Genomic DNA, 20,058 nt, shown 5'->3' with positions numbered 1-20,058 from the left:
AGGTCACCATCATAGCTGTACATGGGAATCATACTACAACAACTCATCTGGTTTTCGCATCAGTGGGCGAGAGTGGAGAAGTAAAATAATCTCATTTGGGACTTTTACGCACGGCATCCAAACAATATTATCCATGCGCAACAGCTCAAAACACGAACAGGGAGGCAGACTGGAAACTATATTAACCCTCCCAATTTATGTATAAAGGGGGCACAAGTGGTCTGTTTATGAGAATAGGAAGTTATGGACTGCCCCTGTAGTGAAAGGTACTTTATTTTGATAATTAACTATGCGGATATCAGTTTGGAGATTTCCTCTCTGTGATGCTTTTAACTGTTGTAATTTATCTACACTGCTCTAATATTCCAATAATATTCCCACAGGAAGTTATTGTGTCTGTGAGCAGGAGAGTCAGGACAACAAAGTCCTTTCGACCAGTGATCAAGCACTGAACTGGACCAGCGCAGAAATTTTGGAGCGGCCCCAGAGCCTCCGGCTACACTCACAGCGCATCAGCTCATCTGATGGTCCTCACTTTATCTCAGCCCGGTTTAAAGGGACCTGGTTCCGCGGCGAAATGCCTCCCAAAGAGCCACAGATGACTGGACTTGAAGCACTGACTGCAGCTAAATGAGACTCTAGGTAAAAGATTTAATAACTTTTTCTTTTATTTATTTATTTATTTTTTTGCATTGTCAATTAAGTATGCACTCTTCATTGATTTATTTTGTAGTGCACTGTTAAAGTTTGAATAACAACTTTAAAGTGTGTACTACAGCTTAGAGAATTCATTATGTTCATGAAGTCAAATAAGGCAGAATCTTCTTTACGTTTACAGAAGCTTATTTACTCTACATTAATTCAATTCCACGATATATTATTTAAAGGTTGCAGTTTTTTTAAACTCGTTTAGACGAATTAGTATTTGCACAGATTGTTCTGGATTTAGATATATCTTCATATTTTGGCACTCTTAACATTGCAGGTGTTTTATAAAGTATATTATCACAGGAACATGGAATTCAGGATCACATCATTAGGATTATCATTTGAGCAAATAAAAGTCATTATACTGTGAAAGTGCAGCTGTTCAGCTACCAGTGCTCTGTTTGGGTGTGGTTAGTAGGATGTGTGATATAAAATATATTGTAAATCTTATGATACTGACAGAATCTTTTTTTTTTCTTGCTTTTCACATATTTTATGAGTGTGCACTTCATTACTCTGTCTCGTAATGAGCTACATAACTGCTTTTTCTGCTAGAATGGAAATGTTGCTGAGGGGAAACCTGAGGAGAGGAGTGGGGCTTTGCCTTCTGCTGCTGGCTCTCGTACACGAGGCCACGGGCCAGAGGCGAAAGACAGGACGCAGGAACAACTACAGGCTGCATGATGATGGAGGAAATGGTAATTCTGCATATGAGGTATCCACATGTTGGTGGGGAAGGTTAGTCACTGGATCATGTGGGCGTAACAGACACCAGGTAGAAGGATCAGACATTCACCACACAACCAAAACCTTCCTGGCCTTATAGCTATTGCGGTTCTCTTTGGAAAGGACAACCTGATAGATCATCGGGTTAAGAAAGAGATCACATTCAGGCCTAGTAGTCACCAAACTTTAAGTCGCAGGTTCATGGTGTTCAAAGTCACTCCACGATCCACGCTCGAACAATGTTTTCCTTGAGTGTCTTTTTTACATATTTTGCATCTGGTGCAGCTTTTAGTGATTGAACTCAACAACCCACCACTCACAGAACATGGTGGGCCATTTGTAATCTAACATTCAATGCCTGGAAATATATATATTGTTGTCGCGTAATCCTATTTATAGTTGTGTTTTCAAATTGTCATCATCATTACTCCCATGTGTGTCTGTATTCATCGCATATTATTGTGTAAAATGCAAAGTCTGCCTGTATGCTGTGCTGATACTTAAGGCCCCTTTTTTTCCCACGATGTACGAAAAACAAATTCAGAGTCACAGCCTCTGGTCACGTGACCATCAAAGTGGCGTGAAGGAGTTAAATGAAGTTGTATTTAAAGCTCCTATGTGTGGGATTTGAAAATGTTGGGCTTTGGCGACCCCTGGTGGTATCATCAAAAAAGACACTGTGGCAGACAGCAATGCATGATAGGACTGTAATTAACTATTATTTTTTCGTTATCCATAAGTCCACTGATATTTGATTAATCAGTTAACTCAGTCTATAAAATGCCTATCACACAAGTCCAAGGTTAGAACCGTCCAAAGGTGAGAGATATTCATTGTTCAATAAAAACCTTTATGTTATTCAGCAAATCAATTAATGGACTAATTTTGACAATGCTGCTGCATGTTGCTATCTTTAAAATATTGAATATTGACATTAAATATTGGTAATTTTAATTCAAAAGTAGCAGTACTAGCCTCCAACAGTTGGTAAAAAAGATGGTAGAAATTCATCAGTGTATGAATAAACCCATGAAAAAAATCACTCTTACAGTTTTATAAAGAGTTAGCTTTTAGCGCTAATAGAACTTTTCCAAATACTTCTGTCTTTCTTGACAGTTTTGTGAATCTCAAAGTCCGCCTGAACTTTCTGGTGGTTTCCCTCTCCCACAGCTTCAGGTATGACATGTTCACTGGAGGTGGCCTTCATCCTGGACAGCTCTGAGAGCGCAAAAATATTCCTGTTTGAGAAGCAGAAGGCCTTTGTCCTGAGCTTCAGCACACGGCTCGCCACGCTGCAGGTAGCTGGCTGGACGCTGAAGGTGCGGATGGCTGCGCTTCAGTACAGCAGCTCCGTGTCTATAGAGCACAGATTCTCAGCCTGGAAAGACCTGGATTCATACCACGGTGAAGTCAGCACCATGAACTACATCGGCCACGGCACCTACACCACCTACGCCATCACCAATGCTTCGCAGCTGATGGTGCAGGAGACGCTGCCAGACAGCGTTAGGGTTGTAGTGCTGATGACAGACGGGGTCGACCATCCCCGCAACCCCGATGTGATTGCAGCTGCAGCAGAGGCCAAAGGTCATGGCATAAAGTTCTTTGCTGTAGGGTTATCAGACATCGCCCAGCAGAGTCAGAATAACGCCAAGCTTCGGGCCATTGCCAGCACACCAGCTCAGCAGTTTGTCCAAAGTCTTCTTGATCCCCAGCTGGAAGAGAAGCTGCTCAAAGAGATGGTGAGTAGAGTTAAGATGGCAGCTGTCGACATGAGAAACAACAGTTGGTTGCAGGGTCAGTTGGGGAAACAAATCTAATGTTTTCTTTATTAAAGCTTCCATGTGAAGGTTTTGAAACTTTATGACTTCGGCATCTCCAAGTACATGTACCAAAAGAGACACTTTACCAGACACAGATCTGACCTGGGGACACTGAGAATCAGGGGTTGGATTTTATTTGTTTTCTGAAAATAAAACCTTATACTATCAAAATAATTTCAAATATTATAATCACATAAAAATGTACACATGGGGGCTTTAATGTGTTGTCCTCAGACTTAGTTTTGGTATTGCAGTACTGCTGGTTGTTGGCATTGCCCTGGGTTTTTTTGGCCACGTTGGTTGAGCCAAGCAGAATTTATCGGATTAGAAGTTTCAGCCACTTTAGAGCCAAAATATTCAAACAATTTCAAAGTAAATTCAGTCTACTTTTCTTTATCTTGTCAAACTATATATGATTCTTTCTGACTTGTCCTTATGCAGTTAGATCAGCAGGCTGTCCATGTCACCACATACAGTAGCAACAAGGTCTGGAAGCTTTTGTCCATGACCAAACCACTGAGCTCGGAGCGGGGGTCGATCTATAAGATCTGTGGCTTCCAAAGAATCAGGACAGATCTTACGCAGCAGCAGTAACAATTAATACATTAGTTAAAGTTAACTTACTATGAATGGGCCATATCTCCCAGGTGTCTCTTTTTTTCAGGGGCAATGAAAGAAAAGCATTGGTTTGTTTTACTTTGACTGCAACGTGTCTCTCAGCTGAATTTAAGATATGACAATCGACCAATCAAAATGAAGGGTTTTCACAAGAAAGCAGTGGTGTTTCTAAACACTGTCTGACCTACATATGCACCTGTCTCGGTGCCGTGAGCGTCCACTGGGACCCAAGATAAATCTGACTAGTTCTCCTATTGAACATTTTTTTGTTCTTGTGAAATATTGCATACTTTCAGCTGTCCTGGCCTCTAAAAACAAATACCATAAAAATGTAAAAGGGGGGGTGGGGGCAATGTTTTGATTGCTTATGACTCATGTTTCTAGTAGGCTGTAACCACCAAGGGGCCACAGGTGGACATAACTTCATTTTCATGGTTCCCCGGTCAAAGAGTTTGGGAACCACTATGGTAGACTCTCAGCAGGAAGATGCATCACTGATTCTCACCCATGTGCCATTGACGCTCAAGAGCATAAAGTCTTTAATCACAACTTATAGCCACTATGACACCATTGAAACCATGCTTGCCTCTCTGCCCTCCACATGGATCGTCTACTGCACACCCAGCAGCCTATCACAGTGACAGCAGCACGCAGCTTCTCTTCCAGACTGTTTATATCCTCCACCCCTCTCCACCCCCTCCTCCTACTCCTACTCCTTATTTCTGCACTTTCTGTCCTCACAGCGGGTTCAGACCTCAGTCACAGTGTTGTGTCTGCCTGCTTTGCATTTTCCACACGCTGAGAAATGTCAAATATCCGCAGTAGGTCAGGGCCAGTCTAGAGAAACTGGAGTAGCTTGTTCTGCTTTTTCAGAAATGTGTGATGTTGTTCATTCACATTTATAACTTGTAAAAAAAAAAAAAAAGACACTAAACACATCTAAAGGAAGATAATATCTAACATTTCCGATTTTAAAAAACGAATAAATAAATTTATTCCTGTCAGTGAATGACATTATATTGAATCTGTAACTAAACATTTTTTATTTGATGTTTTGCCTCCAGGCTGCAGTTGCATTTGAAGGGGTAAGTCATTCAATGTAATTCAGCATTTACCTAAACTCCACCATATGATTCATTAGTGTACATGGTTGCACTGACTTTGTATGTCTCTCTGTGTTAGTGTCCACAAGCCCAAGTGTGTTTGTGTGAAAGAGGAGCGAGAGGTCCTCCAGGAAGCCCAGTGAGTTTTCGTTATCGTCGTAATGGAAGGGTTTCACACAACAATTATTAGTTATTATTAATCTTTCAAAATTATAGGATAATTACTCTGTCTTGGTTGATTTGTGTCACGAACATACATAGCATCATCTTGTCTTTTAAGACTCAACAGTGAACTGTTACTGATTCCAGGGTAGAAAAGGAGACGCGGGCTTCAGAGGGTCACCTGGTCTCAAAGGAGCGAGGGTGAGTCAAAACACAGAGAGAAAACAGAAAGCCTTCTTGAAATGTTTAAGTGTTGGATTTTATGCAGCTCATTGTGCATTGGTATTTTTTCACAAGGGAGAGCCTGGCTTGAATGGTCGACCTGGAAATGATGGTCCAGAGGTAAAAACCTTTTTTCTTTTTTTTTCCTGCACAAATACAAAGTTGCGTTAATGCAGATTTTAAAACAATTTCGTCTTCCACAGGGTCGTCCAGGTTACAAGGGCAGCAAGGTGGGTATCTGTTTGCCAGGTAGCTTTAGCAACAAGCCTAACAGTAAATTGACATGGGCATAAAATAGAAAAATTAACCTGAGCTTCTAATTCTGTGTGTTTTCTTACAGGGGGAGAGAGGAGACTGTGGCACCCCAGGGGAAAAGGGTGACAACGTACGGTCATTATCTAATTAGATATTTCAATAGCTAGTGCAGACTTTGTCCTCATAATGAATTAAGTGTTATCTTGCAGGGACCCGAGGGACCTCAAGGCCTACGAGGCTTACAAGGAGAACAGGTAGAGTGGCTGTGTGTCTTTTCTTTTTAATTGAACAGTAACAAGTATGATGGTTTTAAGCCCCACAAACACGCTGATTACAGACGGATTTACAAGCTAATTTCATATTTTAAAATCAGCATTTAAATTTTATTGGGCTACCCACTCAAAAGTACATTTCCTCAAATAAAAAGATAAAAACTGACAGAAAGAAAAAACTTGTGAATTTAAAAAGTGAGTGACGGTTTTTAGTCGGGCATGGCTCTATAGGGATGACGGCGTCAGCTGGTTGTTTGTCACGTCACCGCTTTGGTCCAGACTGAAATATCTCAAAAACGATCAGATGTGTTGCATGAAGTTTTGTACAGACACGCATGGTCCCCAGAGGATGAATCCCAACGACTTTGGTGACTTCCACTCAATTTTCATCTCTCCACACAATGAGGCTTTGGGTGAAATAAAGTGTTAGAATTTATTTTCTTGTCACCCTGAACATAAAGTTCACTGCCTGCGGTTCACACTGACACTCAGACGTTACCATATGTCGACATCAGAGAGTCCATTCACTCTCAAATATGAAAAATGGAAGTGGAATTTGTCTCTTTTTCAGCCCTGCACTAATGGAATGTGAATATTGGATTATCGGTAATCCTGATACTAATGTGGCTATCCAAAGCAGTGAATCCAGGCTTGCAGGATATTATTCTTTTGCAGGAACAGACTTTGTGTGGTGGGATTAGTGCAGGGACCTGGCCGCCCAGCACAACTCTTCCTCCTCTGTGCCACTGGCACAGTGTCAGTATAACCTTGTTATTTTGTGAGCTTGGCCTGAGAATCGAAGGACATGAAAGCCGTGAATGTTGATGTTAATCCTGTTGTATTTTTCATTCAGTTGTGCTGGGTTGGTTTCGTCCAGCGGGTCCATCATACAACATGGGGCTTCATTTTTAATTCATACGTGATTGTTTTGTGCTGCTGAATTAAATTTTTGTTTCATTAGAGAATTTAAAAAAAAGTGCTAGTTGATTGAGGAAAACCAACAGATACTGTAACATGACAAACTTTAAATTTGTTTTGCAGGGTTCAATAGGACCACCAGGAGACATGGGTCCCGAGGGCCCAGCAGGACCTAAAGTAAGTTTCACCAAAAGCTCAAGAGGTTTTGAACTTTGACTCTGTCTTCTGTCTTAGTTTGTTAGTTTCCAGAAACAGTTTGATTGGTTGGATCAAATGCAAGCACTACAAAATCTCATCACACTTACACTTATATATAAATTCACTGTGTGCACATGAATTTGTAAATTTCTGACTTTAACGCTCCCTAGTGTTTCTGCTAAAAAAGACTCTGTGGCAGACGGACCACACCAAACCAAACAACAACAAAAGCAGTCTTTTTAACCCCCAAAATATGAATATGAATTGTGAAATCATACAACCACACACACACACACACACACACACACACACACCAGTCTGGGTATGGTATAAATGGACATTTCCATCATAAATTGATGCATAAAAATTCACCAGAAAGAAGGAAATCTTTGAACTTTCAAAACATTCTCCGTCAACATCCACAGGCTACAGGGAATACTGTCAGTGAAAACACAATCAACTGCTCAACCAAACAGGTTTAGCTAATTAAGATCATTTAGAGGTTTTGGGGGTTATTTATTCTCAGAATAGTGGAATAATGTTCATCATAGTGTTTGTCACAAGTCATCATTCACATGCAGAGCTGCCCAGACACTTTCCCACACAACGTCTGTATTGTCAAATTTTAATTTTAGTGAAAAAAAAAAGGGGGGGGGGGCAACATAAAAAACGACCTTTTAAATGTGCAGCCAAGGCTAATAAGATGCTGATGTCTCCATCACCACATAGCTGTCCTGCAGCGCTCTAACAAAGATGTCTTTATACAGATGAAATGTAAAGTGATTTATATCAGGAAAAGTCCAGAACAGATCAGGAGCACGTTTTACAGAAGGAACAAAGCATTAACTAAGACTAGATTCCTATTTTACTTCACAGATGAAAGTATTTCTAAAGTCTTTTCCATCAGATATCAGTAAAATCCTTCTGTAAATTACAGACACATGACAGTTCATTGAATTACTCTTGGAGAAAATACACTATACTGCAGTTAGCATCTCAGGATGTAAATGAAAATCTAAAAAGCTTCTTTAAAAGTTTTCAGCATTTATATACTGGTGTTACTTAATGATGTGAATGAGCGGGACATGAACCCTGGTTGTTATGTGTATTTCCTTAGTCTTGATTTAGATTTAAATCTCTAATCGTACATATCAACATTAGGACAGAGTCATCAGCGAACACGTAGAGTTGGCAGGAAGGAGAAAACTGTATCTTTTGTAAATTGTCCTCCAACCAGTGGATGCAGGTTTGACTGAATGTGAGTCCCACATGGCGACCTGCAGGATTGAAGATGTTTTTTTATTTAAAAATCAGATCGGATGGGCTTACACACTTATTGTGTGAAATTTCCATCACATGATATGTAAATCTAAACTTGTTTATTCGTCACAGGGAGACCGAGGACCCAATGGTGTTTCTGGACCACCAGGGGACATCGGTATTGGATTCCCAGGAGCCAAGGTGACTGTAAAACAGAATTTATAACCGTGAAATTATCAGAATAAATACAGGAAGTTTAGTCTCTCATGGTTCATTTAGTTACAGAAGACTTTTAAGATATCTCTGGCAGAACCCCCTCCTCTAAATAAAGTCCTCTCTCTGATAATAACAAACCGCCAGAGACAGAATAAATATAATCATTTATTACCTTTGCCTCAAGTTGCTGACTGATGATGTGTGATGCTTACAGGGTGAAAAAGGTATTCAGGGAAGACCGGGTCCCACAGGTTCTGTTGGGATAGGAGAACCGGGACTACCAGTGAGTATGACTGGTCTTGTTTTCTCGGCGTGTAGGTGGGATCGTATCGAGATCTTGTTGTACACATTTGATTACTTCTAATCCATTCTAAGCATACCAGTGGTAAAGATCATTTCTAAATACAAATACAAATGTTTTTAAAAACTTACTCCAGGATTTCTGGGAATTGAAGTTAAAATGTCCTGAACAATTTAAAAACTTCAGTGTGTATAAGTCTTTTAGACTCTCCCCCCTCCCCTTTTTATTAGCAGCTTCTTTTAATATTTCATGTCGGCATTTACTGAAGCCTTCACATATGTTAATTAAATGTGTGTTCTGTTCTGTCCAGGGTCCCCTAGGACCACCTGGAGCACAAGGAAACCCCGGACCGCGTGGAGAGGGGTTTCCAGGGCCGAAGGTGAGTCAAAAATAATGTTGCATCCTCCTCGCCAGTTGTCGTATGTATAAGCTGCTGCAGTTTGATCCAAACAGAAGTGAAATTCCAATGAAATTCAGCTTGAAAAAGTTCCAGTCAGTAATTAATTTTATGATTATTATTATGATCATTATTTTATTGTTGTTTTTTTGTGTTTTGTATTGTTCTGTATGGGTTTCCTCTTAAGTTAGGCTATAAATGCTGTGGTACTGTATGTGGCACTGGTCCATGTTATGCACTTGTGACTATTAAAGCTAATTTTAAGAGGAGGGGGTTGAAATAGACAGAGTAGCAGCATTGAATATCAACAGTGGATATAACAGAGCTGAGTCCTTATAGAGTCACCAGTTCATAAAACCCCTGTACAGATGCTCATTCAAAGCTGTTCAAAGCTGCTCATGGATTCCAGATATAGCCAAATCAACAGGTCACTGATTCTGTGACGAAGCTGTGGAACAACACCATCAGCTTCATCTCCGCCCATCAACGTCTATCCTGAGCGCTGCGTGTTGTTGCATACTCAGCGCTGGAGAAAAACATGACCTTTGTACATTTTGATTTGTTTACTGCAGGTGCAAAGCAGAACAGACTGACTCACAGAAATTACAACCAGAAAATGTTTCATTGATTGCGACAGAACCTCGTGTGTATACGCAGAAATTCACATTTCCAGGCTGAACATGACATTTGAAATGTGACTGCAAGTGTGTGAAACTTGTGCAGTTATATCAAGAGAACTGCTTTGAGATCAGTGATGTGTTCAGCACATTTACCGTCTTTGCTTTAGGGTGATCGAGGATACGATGGTCCAAGGGGCAACCGTGGGCTTCCTGGTGTTGGGGTCAAAGGTGACAAGGTAAATACAGTCACAAGCACTATATTAGGAACACCTGTACACCTGCTTATTCATGCAATTATCCAATCAGCCAATCATGTGGCAGCAGTGCAATGCACAAAATCCTGCAGATAGAGGTCAGTAACTTGACTTGGCTGTTTGAGTATCTGATGCTTCAACATTTTCTACTTCTAATTGATTATCGGGGCATTAGTTGCCGTACTTTTTGTATGACGATACAGTAAAATCTTTTCTCAGGGCAGTCTTGGACCACCTGGGATTCCAGGTCCACTTGGTGCTCCTGGTTTAGGACTTCAAGGAGAAAAGGTAAAAAGTGATTAACATTTGTCAGACTGTTTGGCATTGACTGTTAAAAAAGGTTAAAAAAGAACCACATAAAAATGACTGTACAGCAAGTTACCAGCGTTTCCCACCTGTTTACACCTCCATCGTCTTTCTCTCAGGGTGATCAAGGCCCAGTTGGACCTGCAGGACCCAGAGGAGCTCAAGGTGTCGGAATAACAGGACCTAAGGTCAGAGTAACTGACGATGTTATTGTCTCAGAAACGGAAACAAAGCTATTTATTGTGATTGACGTTCAACTGATTCTCTGTCTGATTGTTCTGCATATTTTATCCCATAAACATGTGGGTGAAACGCAGCTGGCTTGTCAATCAAAAGCCTGCGAGTCTGAATCAGAGTCTCAGTCACAGAGACTCAGTTCTGGTTCATTTACAGTAAATTATCCTCATTTACAGTGTCATTTCCAGAATTCATTATTTCTTAAATTCAGTATCATGCTGTTGGGATGCTGCTGGGATTTCACCTGTTCCCTGATGTTTGTTAGTTTTCTTAAACTACAGCTCCACATTAGGAACACTAAATACTGAATTCGCCACTGTCTGTGTGAATGTTGTCTTCAGGGGAACCAGGGCCTCACAGGTGAGCCTGGGCTGCCAGGTGAGAGAGGACTGGGGGAACCAGGACCCAAAGTAAGTCCTCTGAAACACCACTGCACTATTCACTTATCGCTCTACAATAGAGGTCCCTCTAAAGCGAATATGCATATTTCCTTTCCTAGAAGATACTCATGATTATATGCTAAATATGAAGCTAGATTAGCTAGTTTAGCTTAGCATTCCTTTAAATTGAGTACTAAAAGATTATCAGGAAAGATCTGCTTGCTATTTCCGCTTTAGAAACAATCAATAACCAGTCACTGAGCTGATGTTCTTGTTCAGACTAGTGACATAAATTACAATAAAACAAGCTTTAATACCTAAAGACACAACAAGAAACTGTGAGAACTGAGCAGTGTAGTCCAGTGGGTTTATGTCATTCTCCATCAGTTTGCAACCCACCTGTGCCCTTGTGTTTTATTCTCCTCTCTCAGGGGGACCCAGGGGCCGAGGGGTTACCAGGGATACCAGGTCTACCAGGAGAGGATGGAGCCTCGGGACAAAAGGTGACATCATGATATAAAACCTGCTCTCTCTCTCTTTTTTTTTTTTTTTAATTCTTTAAAGTATTTCTTACCAGTCCACTGCTCCACTGACTTCTTTTCAAATGACGACAGGGTGACCTTGGGTTACCGGGTCCTCGGGGACCTGACGGGGCTCCAGGTAAAGGTGTCCCTGGAGACAAGGTAAAGGAGAGTTTTCACAGTTGAAAAGAATTATGTATAAATGTGCTGTAATATGAGTTTTCTTCATATGATGTGTTAAGTAATCATCTTAAAGTTCGGAAGAACATGAACAACGGTACTGAACTTTTGTTTTGCAGGGAGACAGAGGGGACAGGGGGACCAGAGGCCTGCCAGGTGCAGTTGGTCCTGTGGGGCCGATGGGGTCAAAGGTATGAGTACAGTATGCAAAGCTGAAGCACTTTATATGATAACGCTGTGTAATCATTTAACACAGCTGTTAACAGCTTCAAACTTCAAATGGTGTTGCTGCATCTTGAGAGCTGAGCAGTGAAGTAAGGAACAAAGTGTTGTCATGTATGATAGAAATGATGAACTCGGAAAACACCAAACCTCAGAGAACAAAAATTCTCATTTATAGTAAATGATCAGGATTTTTCTCCAAAATTGTATGGATTCTTCTCCGGCTCATGCCCCATCCCTCCACCAACTTCGGTGCAAATCGGTTCAGTACTGTTTGCGAAATCCTGCAGACAAATAAACAAACCAATAAACAAAACAACAAACAAGTCAAGTATAAGTCTGATGAATGTTTTCTTTTCCAGGGGGATCCAGGAAATATGGGGCCAGCAGGTGCAAGTGGACCACCAGGGAGGGGTATACCTGGTGCCAAGGTAAGGCCATGTGGTGCTGAACACTTCAACTGCCACACGGCGGCAAGGTTGGTTGATTGATCTACGTCTCGTTTTCGTCAGGGGGAACCGGGTCCACAAGGTCCAGCTGGCGCTGTGGGAGAGCCGGGGGTCGGTTTAAGCGGTCCTAAGGTGAGTGCGGCGCAGGTTTACTCTTCACTGATTCTCTTGAAGTGACGTGAGAAAGTAAGTGATGATGGGTTTTGGTTTGTAGGGTGACAGAGGATCGCCAGGCCTTGCTGGTCCTCCTGGACTGAAAGGTGAAGGCTTCTCCGGCCCTCCGGTGAGGTTCCACCTATATTACAACCTTCTTCATCCCTTTATACTTCCTTACCTTGCACTATGTGATTTTGGTTTTTCTTTTGGTTTTTTTAACTGTGTCTTTAGGGACTTCCGGGGCCTCCTGGGTTGTCAGGAGAGACTGGACCAGAAGGTGTTGGTTTACCTGGACCAAAGGTAAAAGTTTACACAGGAAAAAAAACATTAAAATAAGTAGAGTGTCATCAGCCAAAGGGCAAAATTGTTCATCTCTGCTACAGAAGTTACCTTCACTTTATTTTAAAATTTTATCTGCAATAGTGCTGTTTTTGTCGTTTGATGCTTTTCCACCATGTAGTGTTGTGATGCATCAGCAGTTCTCATTGTGAGGGGAGATTATTTTTCCTGGTACTTCTCCAAACATGCCTTTTCTTGTTAGATAAAGAGCCACTCAAGCATAATATGATAATGGATGATATGAAAAAATAATGTCAGCACTATCCCAGCACTATCTGATTCGGGTGGTTTTCCCTTTCTGTGTTTACTGGTGAGATGTTTTATGATCCAGATACAGTATTTTTCTGTCTGTCTGAGGTGATATTATCATAATAAAACATGATAATAATAAATGTTTACTAACTATTTTCTGTTCAGGGAGACAGAGGCTTGCCTGGACCTCCCGGACCTGCAGGGCCGCCAGGAATCGGCCTGGTTGGTTCTAAGGTAATCTGTCCCGTTCAAAAGAATAACATGCGTGTTACACTGTAAAAACTGAACATGCAAAAGCCATTAAATCCATGTTGGTTCCTTTAGAAATACAGTTTCTTTTCCTGCAGGGCTCAGTTGGCCAAATGGGATCACCCGGTCCACAGGGGTTACCTGGAGAGGGCATTCAAGGACAAAAGGTAACGCTGTCACCTGTCACCTGTTCTTATTCAGTTTGATCAGTAACTACAGTGTAGAGGAAGTTGTAAAATGCAGTTTATGAATGGCAGTTGTGACCTGACAGGTGTCCTTAGCACATTTATGTAAATGAGTAAAGGCATTTTTCCTTTTTGTGAAGTTTTCGGCTGAATCAGGACAGCAGCCCTTAAAAAAATGTCTTAAATAATAAAATGTGATGATCCTCATTCATATTTCCCTCTGTTTTTTTTCATTATCTTGCTTTGTTGTTTTTGTTTTTTTCCTGTGGTCTTTCAGAGAAGCTGAATCATGTTCCTGGAAGTTTTTGTCCATAGTCTGCTGCCGTACTGCTTAGTATAATCTCAGAACATTTTCATCTTAATAACGAGAAAACAATGATTTTTTTTTTTTTTAGCATTCAACAACTACAGCTACCTGAGTCACTTCCCATGAGTTTGACTCATCTGACATATTTTTTTGTTGAATGGTATTAAAATAATGGTTTTCTTTTTTTTTATCCTGCTGAAAATATTTCCATCCAGTTTAGAAAAGAAAAACTCAGGCACATGTGCTAAAAGACAGATGAGACGAGAGACACCTACTGTTTTCATCTTGTTTTACAACTTCTCCTTGACATGGACTCTGCCTGATGTTTCCAGGGGGAGTCTGGATTCCAGGGGATCCCCGGCCCCAGAGGTCCTCCTGGACAAGGACTGCAGGGAGACAAGGTAACGTTGTAATGTCAGCAACGAATTCAGAATGATTAATAATTGGTTATTATCTTAAACTCAAACTTTGCCCCTTGTTATCACATCCCCACTTTTTCATTTTGGCTGATAAAACCGCCCTAAATAAAACCCTCTTCTTTTGCAGGGGGACCGAGGGTTCAGAGGTGATAAGGGCAAAAAGGGAGAGAGAGGAGAAGCTGGAGAGCCGGGAACCATCGGACCTTTGGTACTGGATTTTGTTGTCAGGCACATCATTATTTTGTGTGAATTTACCTTGTTGTAAATGGACGTTGAGCAATTTTACTCCCGTCACTGAACACCAGCCTGATCCAGGATGAACGTGCAGAAGAAACCACTTCCTTAACATGACATTGTGATTTATCTGCTCCCCAGTAAATACTACAATTTAAATATAATAGCTCACTAATGACAGACTCTTTCACATCACAGGGTAGAGTGGGACAGAAGGGAGAGCCTGGACTTACAGTAAGTACACAGCATCTGTCACTGAACTAAAATACTGCTGAAAGAATTAGTTGATTAATTGATTGAAAATGATTCTCAAATATTAGAATTCACAGATTTTCTCTGATTTTTAAATGTCTGTAAATTGAAACTTAAACAAAACAAATATGAAGCTGCCATCTTGGACTCTGGGAACTTTTTGATATTTTATGAGTAAACAGTTTAAAAAAAAAAAAAGGGAATGGATACATTTATCAATATGAAAAATATTAATAGGTTGCAGCTTCAGAATTAAAGTGATAAATCAGTCATGAGTCTAAAGATTTTGAATGTTCTGTCTTCACAGAGAGATGAAGTCATCAAAATAGTGAGATCCATATGCAGTGAGTAATGAGTCAGAAGAGGATCAGTGATTCTTGGAGACTCACATTTGACTTTATCCTTCACCTGCATGACTTCTTTAATTGTCTGTTTCCCTGTACTGATTATAAACTCTGCCTACCCGGATCTGTCTCTGCTGTTTCATCAGGTTGTGGGGTGACCTGCCGTCAAACCCCCCTGGAGCTCGTCTTTGTGATCGACAGCTCAGAGAGCGTCGGCCCCGAAAACTTCAACGTGATTAAGGACTTCGTGAACGCCCTGATCGACCGAGCGTCGGTCAGCCGGGACACCACCCGGGTCGGGGTGGTCCTCTACAGCCACATCAACATGGTGGTGGTCAGCCTCAGACAGGAGACCACCCGGGACCAGATCAAGTCTGCGGTGCGCTCCATGACCTACCTGGGCGAGGGCACGTTCACCGGCAGCGCCATCCAGCAGGCCAGCCAGGTGTTCAAGGCAGCGCGGCCAGGTGTGAGGAAGGTGGCCATCATCATCACAGACGGCCAGGCCGACAAGAGGGACTCGGTCAGTCTGCAGAGCGCGGTGACGGAAGCTCACGGAAGCAACATCGAGATGTTTGTGGTCGGGGTGGTGAACGAGAGCGACCCTCTGTACGAGGAGTTCAAGAAGGAGCTCAGCCTCATGGCCTCCGACCCCGACAGCGACCACGTGTACCTGATCGATGAATTCAAAACACTCCCAGGTGACATTTCCCATCATCATATGATATGCACGTATTAAAAGGGTTGGTTCACCTTAATTACAAAAATAAATGACTCAGATACTCTCCTCTATCTTTATCTTGTGATAGTTGAAAATGGTTTAAATGAAATCCTCTTAGTTGGAGTTATTGGGTCATACCAGAACACACTATTTTATGACAAAGAAAAAGATTTTAGTTGTTTTATACAAAAGAAATCTGTATTTCTTATTTCTCAGTGCTCTAATCACTGATTTAAAGTGGCCATTTAAAGAAGAACAAGGGGATGTGTTCAGGATTTAACAGCATGTGAATTAGTTGGTGGACTGTTTTTATAAAACAAATCAGATTAAACCAAACCCACACAATCCAGACTGAGCACATTAGCTGATATCTAGAGAAGTGTTTTAACTCTGATGATGCTTAATTAGTAATCAGTCATGAATCTAGTGAAGTGTCACGTTTTCAGGGGTTTTAAATGTAATTATTTCAAGGCTCTGAGCACAAGAAGGAAATTCCATTCACCTGCAATTATGGCTGTCACAATATCAGATTTTCACAATATAATTGTCATACATAACAATATTATCACGATATTTATAGAAAATTTTGAAAAAAAAAAGTTATACAATCAGTCAAATTCATCTTAACTTGTTTATTGTGTGTTTTGTCTCTTTCTTTGCAAGTAAATTAGACTCAAATACGAGTGTAGGGAAGTGGAGAGAGAGTCTGCGACCACAACTGTAAGAAAGCAAACAAAAAGAACAATTACACTTAGTGGAGAGTGAAGAAGCAAACAGATGAACTGGTAAACAAAAGATCCACATATGTGTATTATTAAGACTATATCAATATTTAAAATGTCAAGACCAGGGCAATTAAAGCCAGAGATGGAGGAGAAAGTGCGTGGAGTATATTTATAATTTGCATGAACCGAGCCTTTAAAGCTGCACTGGGTTCAGTCATAATGTAAAATACTGAAAGACAAACACGCCTTTCCTACTAACTGTGAATCACAGAATCACTTTGATGCACAAAAATAAGTTGAAAATAAGTGAGAAAAGTGAGGAATTGAAACATGAACTGAAACCAACAAACGTCCTCAACAGCACTGAGTGGAGAAAAAAAAAATTCTGTCATAACTGATGTGTAAACTTCCACAGAAAACATTTTTCACCACCACTAAGACAAAGATTAAGGTTCAAGAAGAATCTGGTTCTACTTTTGCACATGAAGTAAAAAAAAAACAAACAAGCATTTTAAATAAATTATTTCTTCGACACTTGGTGGCACCAAAGAGCAGAGGTGCCAACTGCTGCTTTAAAGGCTGCAACACATTGTCCACTACACAAAAACACACTTGAGTACTGCCACCTCAAACCACTCATATCTGATCTGCCCCTGTCCTAAGCCACTGACATGAAAGTGAAGCTGTATAAACTGTACATTTACTGTTACGGTCCATCTGCTCTCTCAGCTCTTGAAAGAAAACTGCTGAGTCGTATCTGTGAAGACGGAGAGAGGCGTTTGTTCAGCTCCATCCCCAACTCCAGACTTCCTCCAGGAGTCGCTGAGGTCTCCAGTAACGTGCGGGAACCCCCCTACAGGACGGACACGGACACACCCACCTTCACAGGAGACTTCAGGAGAGTTCAGAAAGTGGTGAGGAGAACAAATGAGTAAAATGTGGCAAAATAATCTAAGCTTAAAGGTCCACTTACTCGCTTCTGGGACTTTAAAGCACGTCTTGTGGTCTTCACTCAGTATTATCTTACCTGGATAAGTAAAGGTCCAGGGGATTAAACCCCTCTCTCCTCTGGCACAGCCCGGCCCTCCGGCCCCTCGCCTCAGCCTCAGCAAAGAACCCATCACTGCACAGAGACCGAAGCCGGACGACAGGACCGCCACAGAAGCTCAGAGATTTCCATTCTTCGACTGGGAGCCCTTCAGACCGGTAACAGAGTTCCTCCCACAGTTTGAGGTGAAGAAGCCCTCAGTCAACATGGTGATGACCGGAGCCGTCGGGCCGGCTGGTCCCACTCTGAAGGTCCCATCTGAGAGGACACCAGCACCCTCTCCACCGACCCCCCCGCTGCTGCCCTCTGACTCCAACATGTCAGGTAAAGGTTAAACAAGACGAGGTCAAAACCGAGTTATATGGTTGGACCACGTCCTGGGCTATTTGCATTCTTTCTTCTTTTATTCATTCATTCTCCTTCATTTAAAGAGCAATGGCCAATGGGGAAACTGATGTTGTGGTTCAGCCAAAAAATATGCCCCGAATGTTTTAGATTTTAACATTTGAAGTCCTCTGCACACCTTTTCCTAACCTTAATTCTCACCAACATTTTCTTATGTGAAAACATTGAGACAATCAGTGTTTTCTAAAATTCAAATTAACTCACTGCTTATCAATCTTATATTTTCAGTTTCATTTTTATCTGAAACCTGAAGAAACAAACAACCAACCAAAAATCAACCAAGTATCAATCAGACAAAACCTAAGGAACAGTTCCACATTTGCTTTCTTACTGGGAGTTAGACGAGAAGAATGATACCAGTCTCATGTTTGTACGTTCAATATAAGGCTGGAACCTGCAGCTAGTTAGCGTAGCTTAGCATAAAGACTGGAAGCAGGGGGAAGCAGCTAGCCTGGCTAAAGCTCATTCACTCACTCCCACACATAATATCTTGTATTTCCCAAAATGTTGAACTATTCCTTTAAATCCTTAAAACCAAACACAATAAGTTTATAGGAATTTAAGAATGAGAAATATTTACGACAAGAATGTCACATAACTAAAGGAACATACAGTGTAAGAACATTATTAGCTTATATCCTGTAATTATTAAGACATTTTGTATTAGTAAAACTCAACTATCTTCAACCATAACAGATAAAATAATTGAATGAAATCTAAATTTCCACTCACTTCCTGTCACGTTTCTTTTTTCCGTTGTCTCCAGCGGAGCGGTGCAGCCAGGTCCTGGACCCAGGACCGTGTCGCGACTACGTGGTGAAGTGGTACTACGACGCCACGGCTAATTCCTGCGCTCAGTTCTGGTTCGGAGGCTGTCTGGGAAACGGCAACCAGTTTGAGACGGAGAAGAGCTGCAAAGAAACCTGCGTCAAGGCCTAACGTGCGCATGCCTGCGCTCACGTTCACGAAACTTCCCGCTCTGACTTCACATGTGACTTTGCCACCAAGTTCACGTCAACTTCACTGCCTTAGTGTTTTTCTTGTAGCTTTTCTTTGACAAGGATAGGGGAAACAAACTGCATCATTAAAGCAAAATTAGAGATCAGATGGAGTTTTAGCTTTTTAAATTGTTCAGTAAGTATTTTTAAATCAGTTTTTTTTTTTCTGTTGGTCAGAGGGGTTTGAGTATTAACTGTGTGAACCAAGCCGAGCTAATGCAGAAACATTATGTCTGTGATGTTACTTACACACCGTTGAGCAGTTCTGTAAAATAAAACATTTTAACCACTAACATTTCTACTCAGAAAAATAATCCTTTTGTATAATTCAATGATGTATTTTTTTACTTAATGTCTTTTTATGTTTGTTTTTTTAATAGTGTGTAATGTCCTTAAAAAACAAATAAACTTTTTAATCACATGGACTAGAGGTTAAATGACGTGTCTGCGAAATGAATGTAACACAGGTAATGCATGATGTCCACATGTACAGAGAGGTTTTCACATAAGGGTGAAATATTATATTTAACCTTGGACAAACAGAACATTAACAGGCCTCTTGAACACATAATTTAAAAGGTTTCAGCAGTGGAAACAGCAGGTGTTGTAGTTGTGTTTGCAGCGATTTAAACCTCCTGATCATTTTTTCACACCCTCGTTCAACAGATGAATTCAGCGGTTTCAAACAAACAAAAAAACAAGCAGAAAGGCTCTAAGAGGAAGTTGAAGTTGTTGAAGTTAGAAAGAATCACCACCATAAGAATCACATGAGGATGAGAAACTGAGTCACTGAGAAACACTTTCTTCACCCCAAAGTTTCAAGTTGGACAGGATTACATATAATTAGCGAGGAGAGGCTGCTCTCAGAACAATGCAACTTCAAGCTCAAGGCGTAAAGAGCGTACGGAGTGGCTGTTTGGCTGCGAGGCTTCTTCTTGTTGACTTTGGAGTAGCATCTTGAGAAAAAATGCAAATGGCCGGTCGTGCGATGCGAGAGCGGCAGTTAATTCTTACTGCCGTCAGAGCCAGGTGGTTATCTCCTGTCTACACAAATGAAACATGAGCAAGGCTGATAG

The 20,058-nt window shown here is 41.1% G+C and overlaps 1 protein-coding gene across 1 annotated transcript; it reads left to right on the top strand.

Annotated features, from left to right (window-relative positions):
- The first annotated feature begins 540 nt into the window (after positions 1-540).
- Positions 541-19,962, top strand: LOC111236897 (collagen alpha-1(XXVIII) chain-like). Its single transcript, XM_022765799.1, has 34 exons — positions 541-642; positions 1,264-1,406; positions 2,605-3,200; positions 5,058-5,117; positions 5,288-5,341; positions 5,438-5,482; positions 5,566-5,592; positions 5,703-5,747; positions 5,827-5,871; positions 6,931-6,984; positions 8,398-8,466; positions 8,696-8,764; positions 9,093-9,161; positions 9,967-10,035; positions 10,273-10,341; positions 10,479-10,547; positions 10,938-11,006; positions 11,408-11,479; positions 11,591-11,659; positions 11,797-11,868; positions 12,262-12,330; positions 12,412-12,480; positions 12,563-12,631; positions 12,736-12,804; positions 13,261-13,329; positions 13,443-13,511; positions 14,169-14,237; positions 14,383-14,463; positions 14,688-14,723; positions 15,049-15,085; positions 15,232-15,786; positions 17,261-17,445; positions 17,609-17,903; positions 18,751-19,962. Exons 2-34 carry the CDS (start codon positions 1,265-1,267, stop codon positions 18,921-18,923), a joined length of 3,609 nt encoding a protein of 1,202 aa, XP_022621520.1. The 5' UTR covers positions 541-642; position 1,264; the 3' UTR covers positions 18,924-19,962.
- Positions 19,963-20,058: the final 96 nt, after the last annotated feature.

Source organism: Seriola dumerili, unplaced genomic scaffold (assembly GCF_002260705.1).
Source record: "Seriola dumerili isolate Sdu_G_001 unplaced genomic scaffold, Sdu_1.0 BDQW01000756.1, whole genome shotgun sequence".
NCBI lineage: Eukaryota > Metazoa > Chordata > Actinopteri > Carangiformes > Carangidae > Seriola > Seriola dumerili.
The sequence above is the reverse complement of the archived record's forward strand: the minus strand, read 5'-3'. Positions and strand labels throughout refer to the sequence as shown.

Excerpts from the sequence above, each read along its gene's own strand:
- LOC111236897 (XM_022765799.1), top strand. The coding sequence starts at position 1,265 with ATGGAAATGTTGCTGAGGGGAAACCTGAGGAGAGGAGTGGGGCTTTGC. Across the intron at positions 5,342-5,437 it reads CTGGTCTCAAAGGAGCGAGG|GGAGAGCCTGGCTTGAATGG; the intron begins GTGAGTCAAAAC and ends TTTTTTCACAAG. Across the intron at positions 5,748-5,826 it reads CAGGGGAAAAGGGTGACAAC|GGACCCGAGGGACCTCAAGG; the intron begins GTACGGTCATTA and ends GTTATCTTGCAG.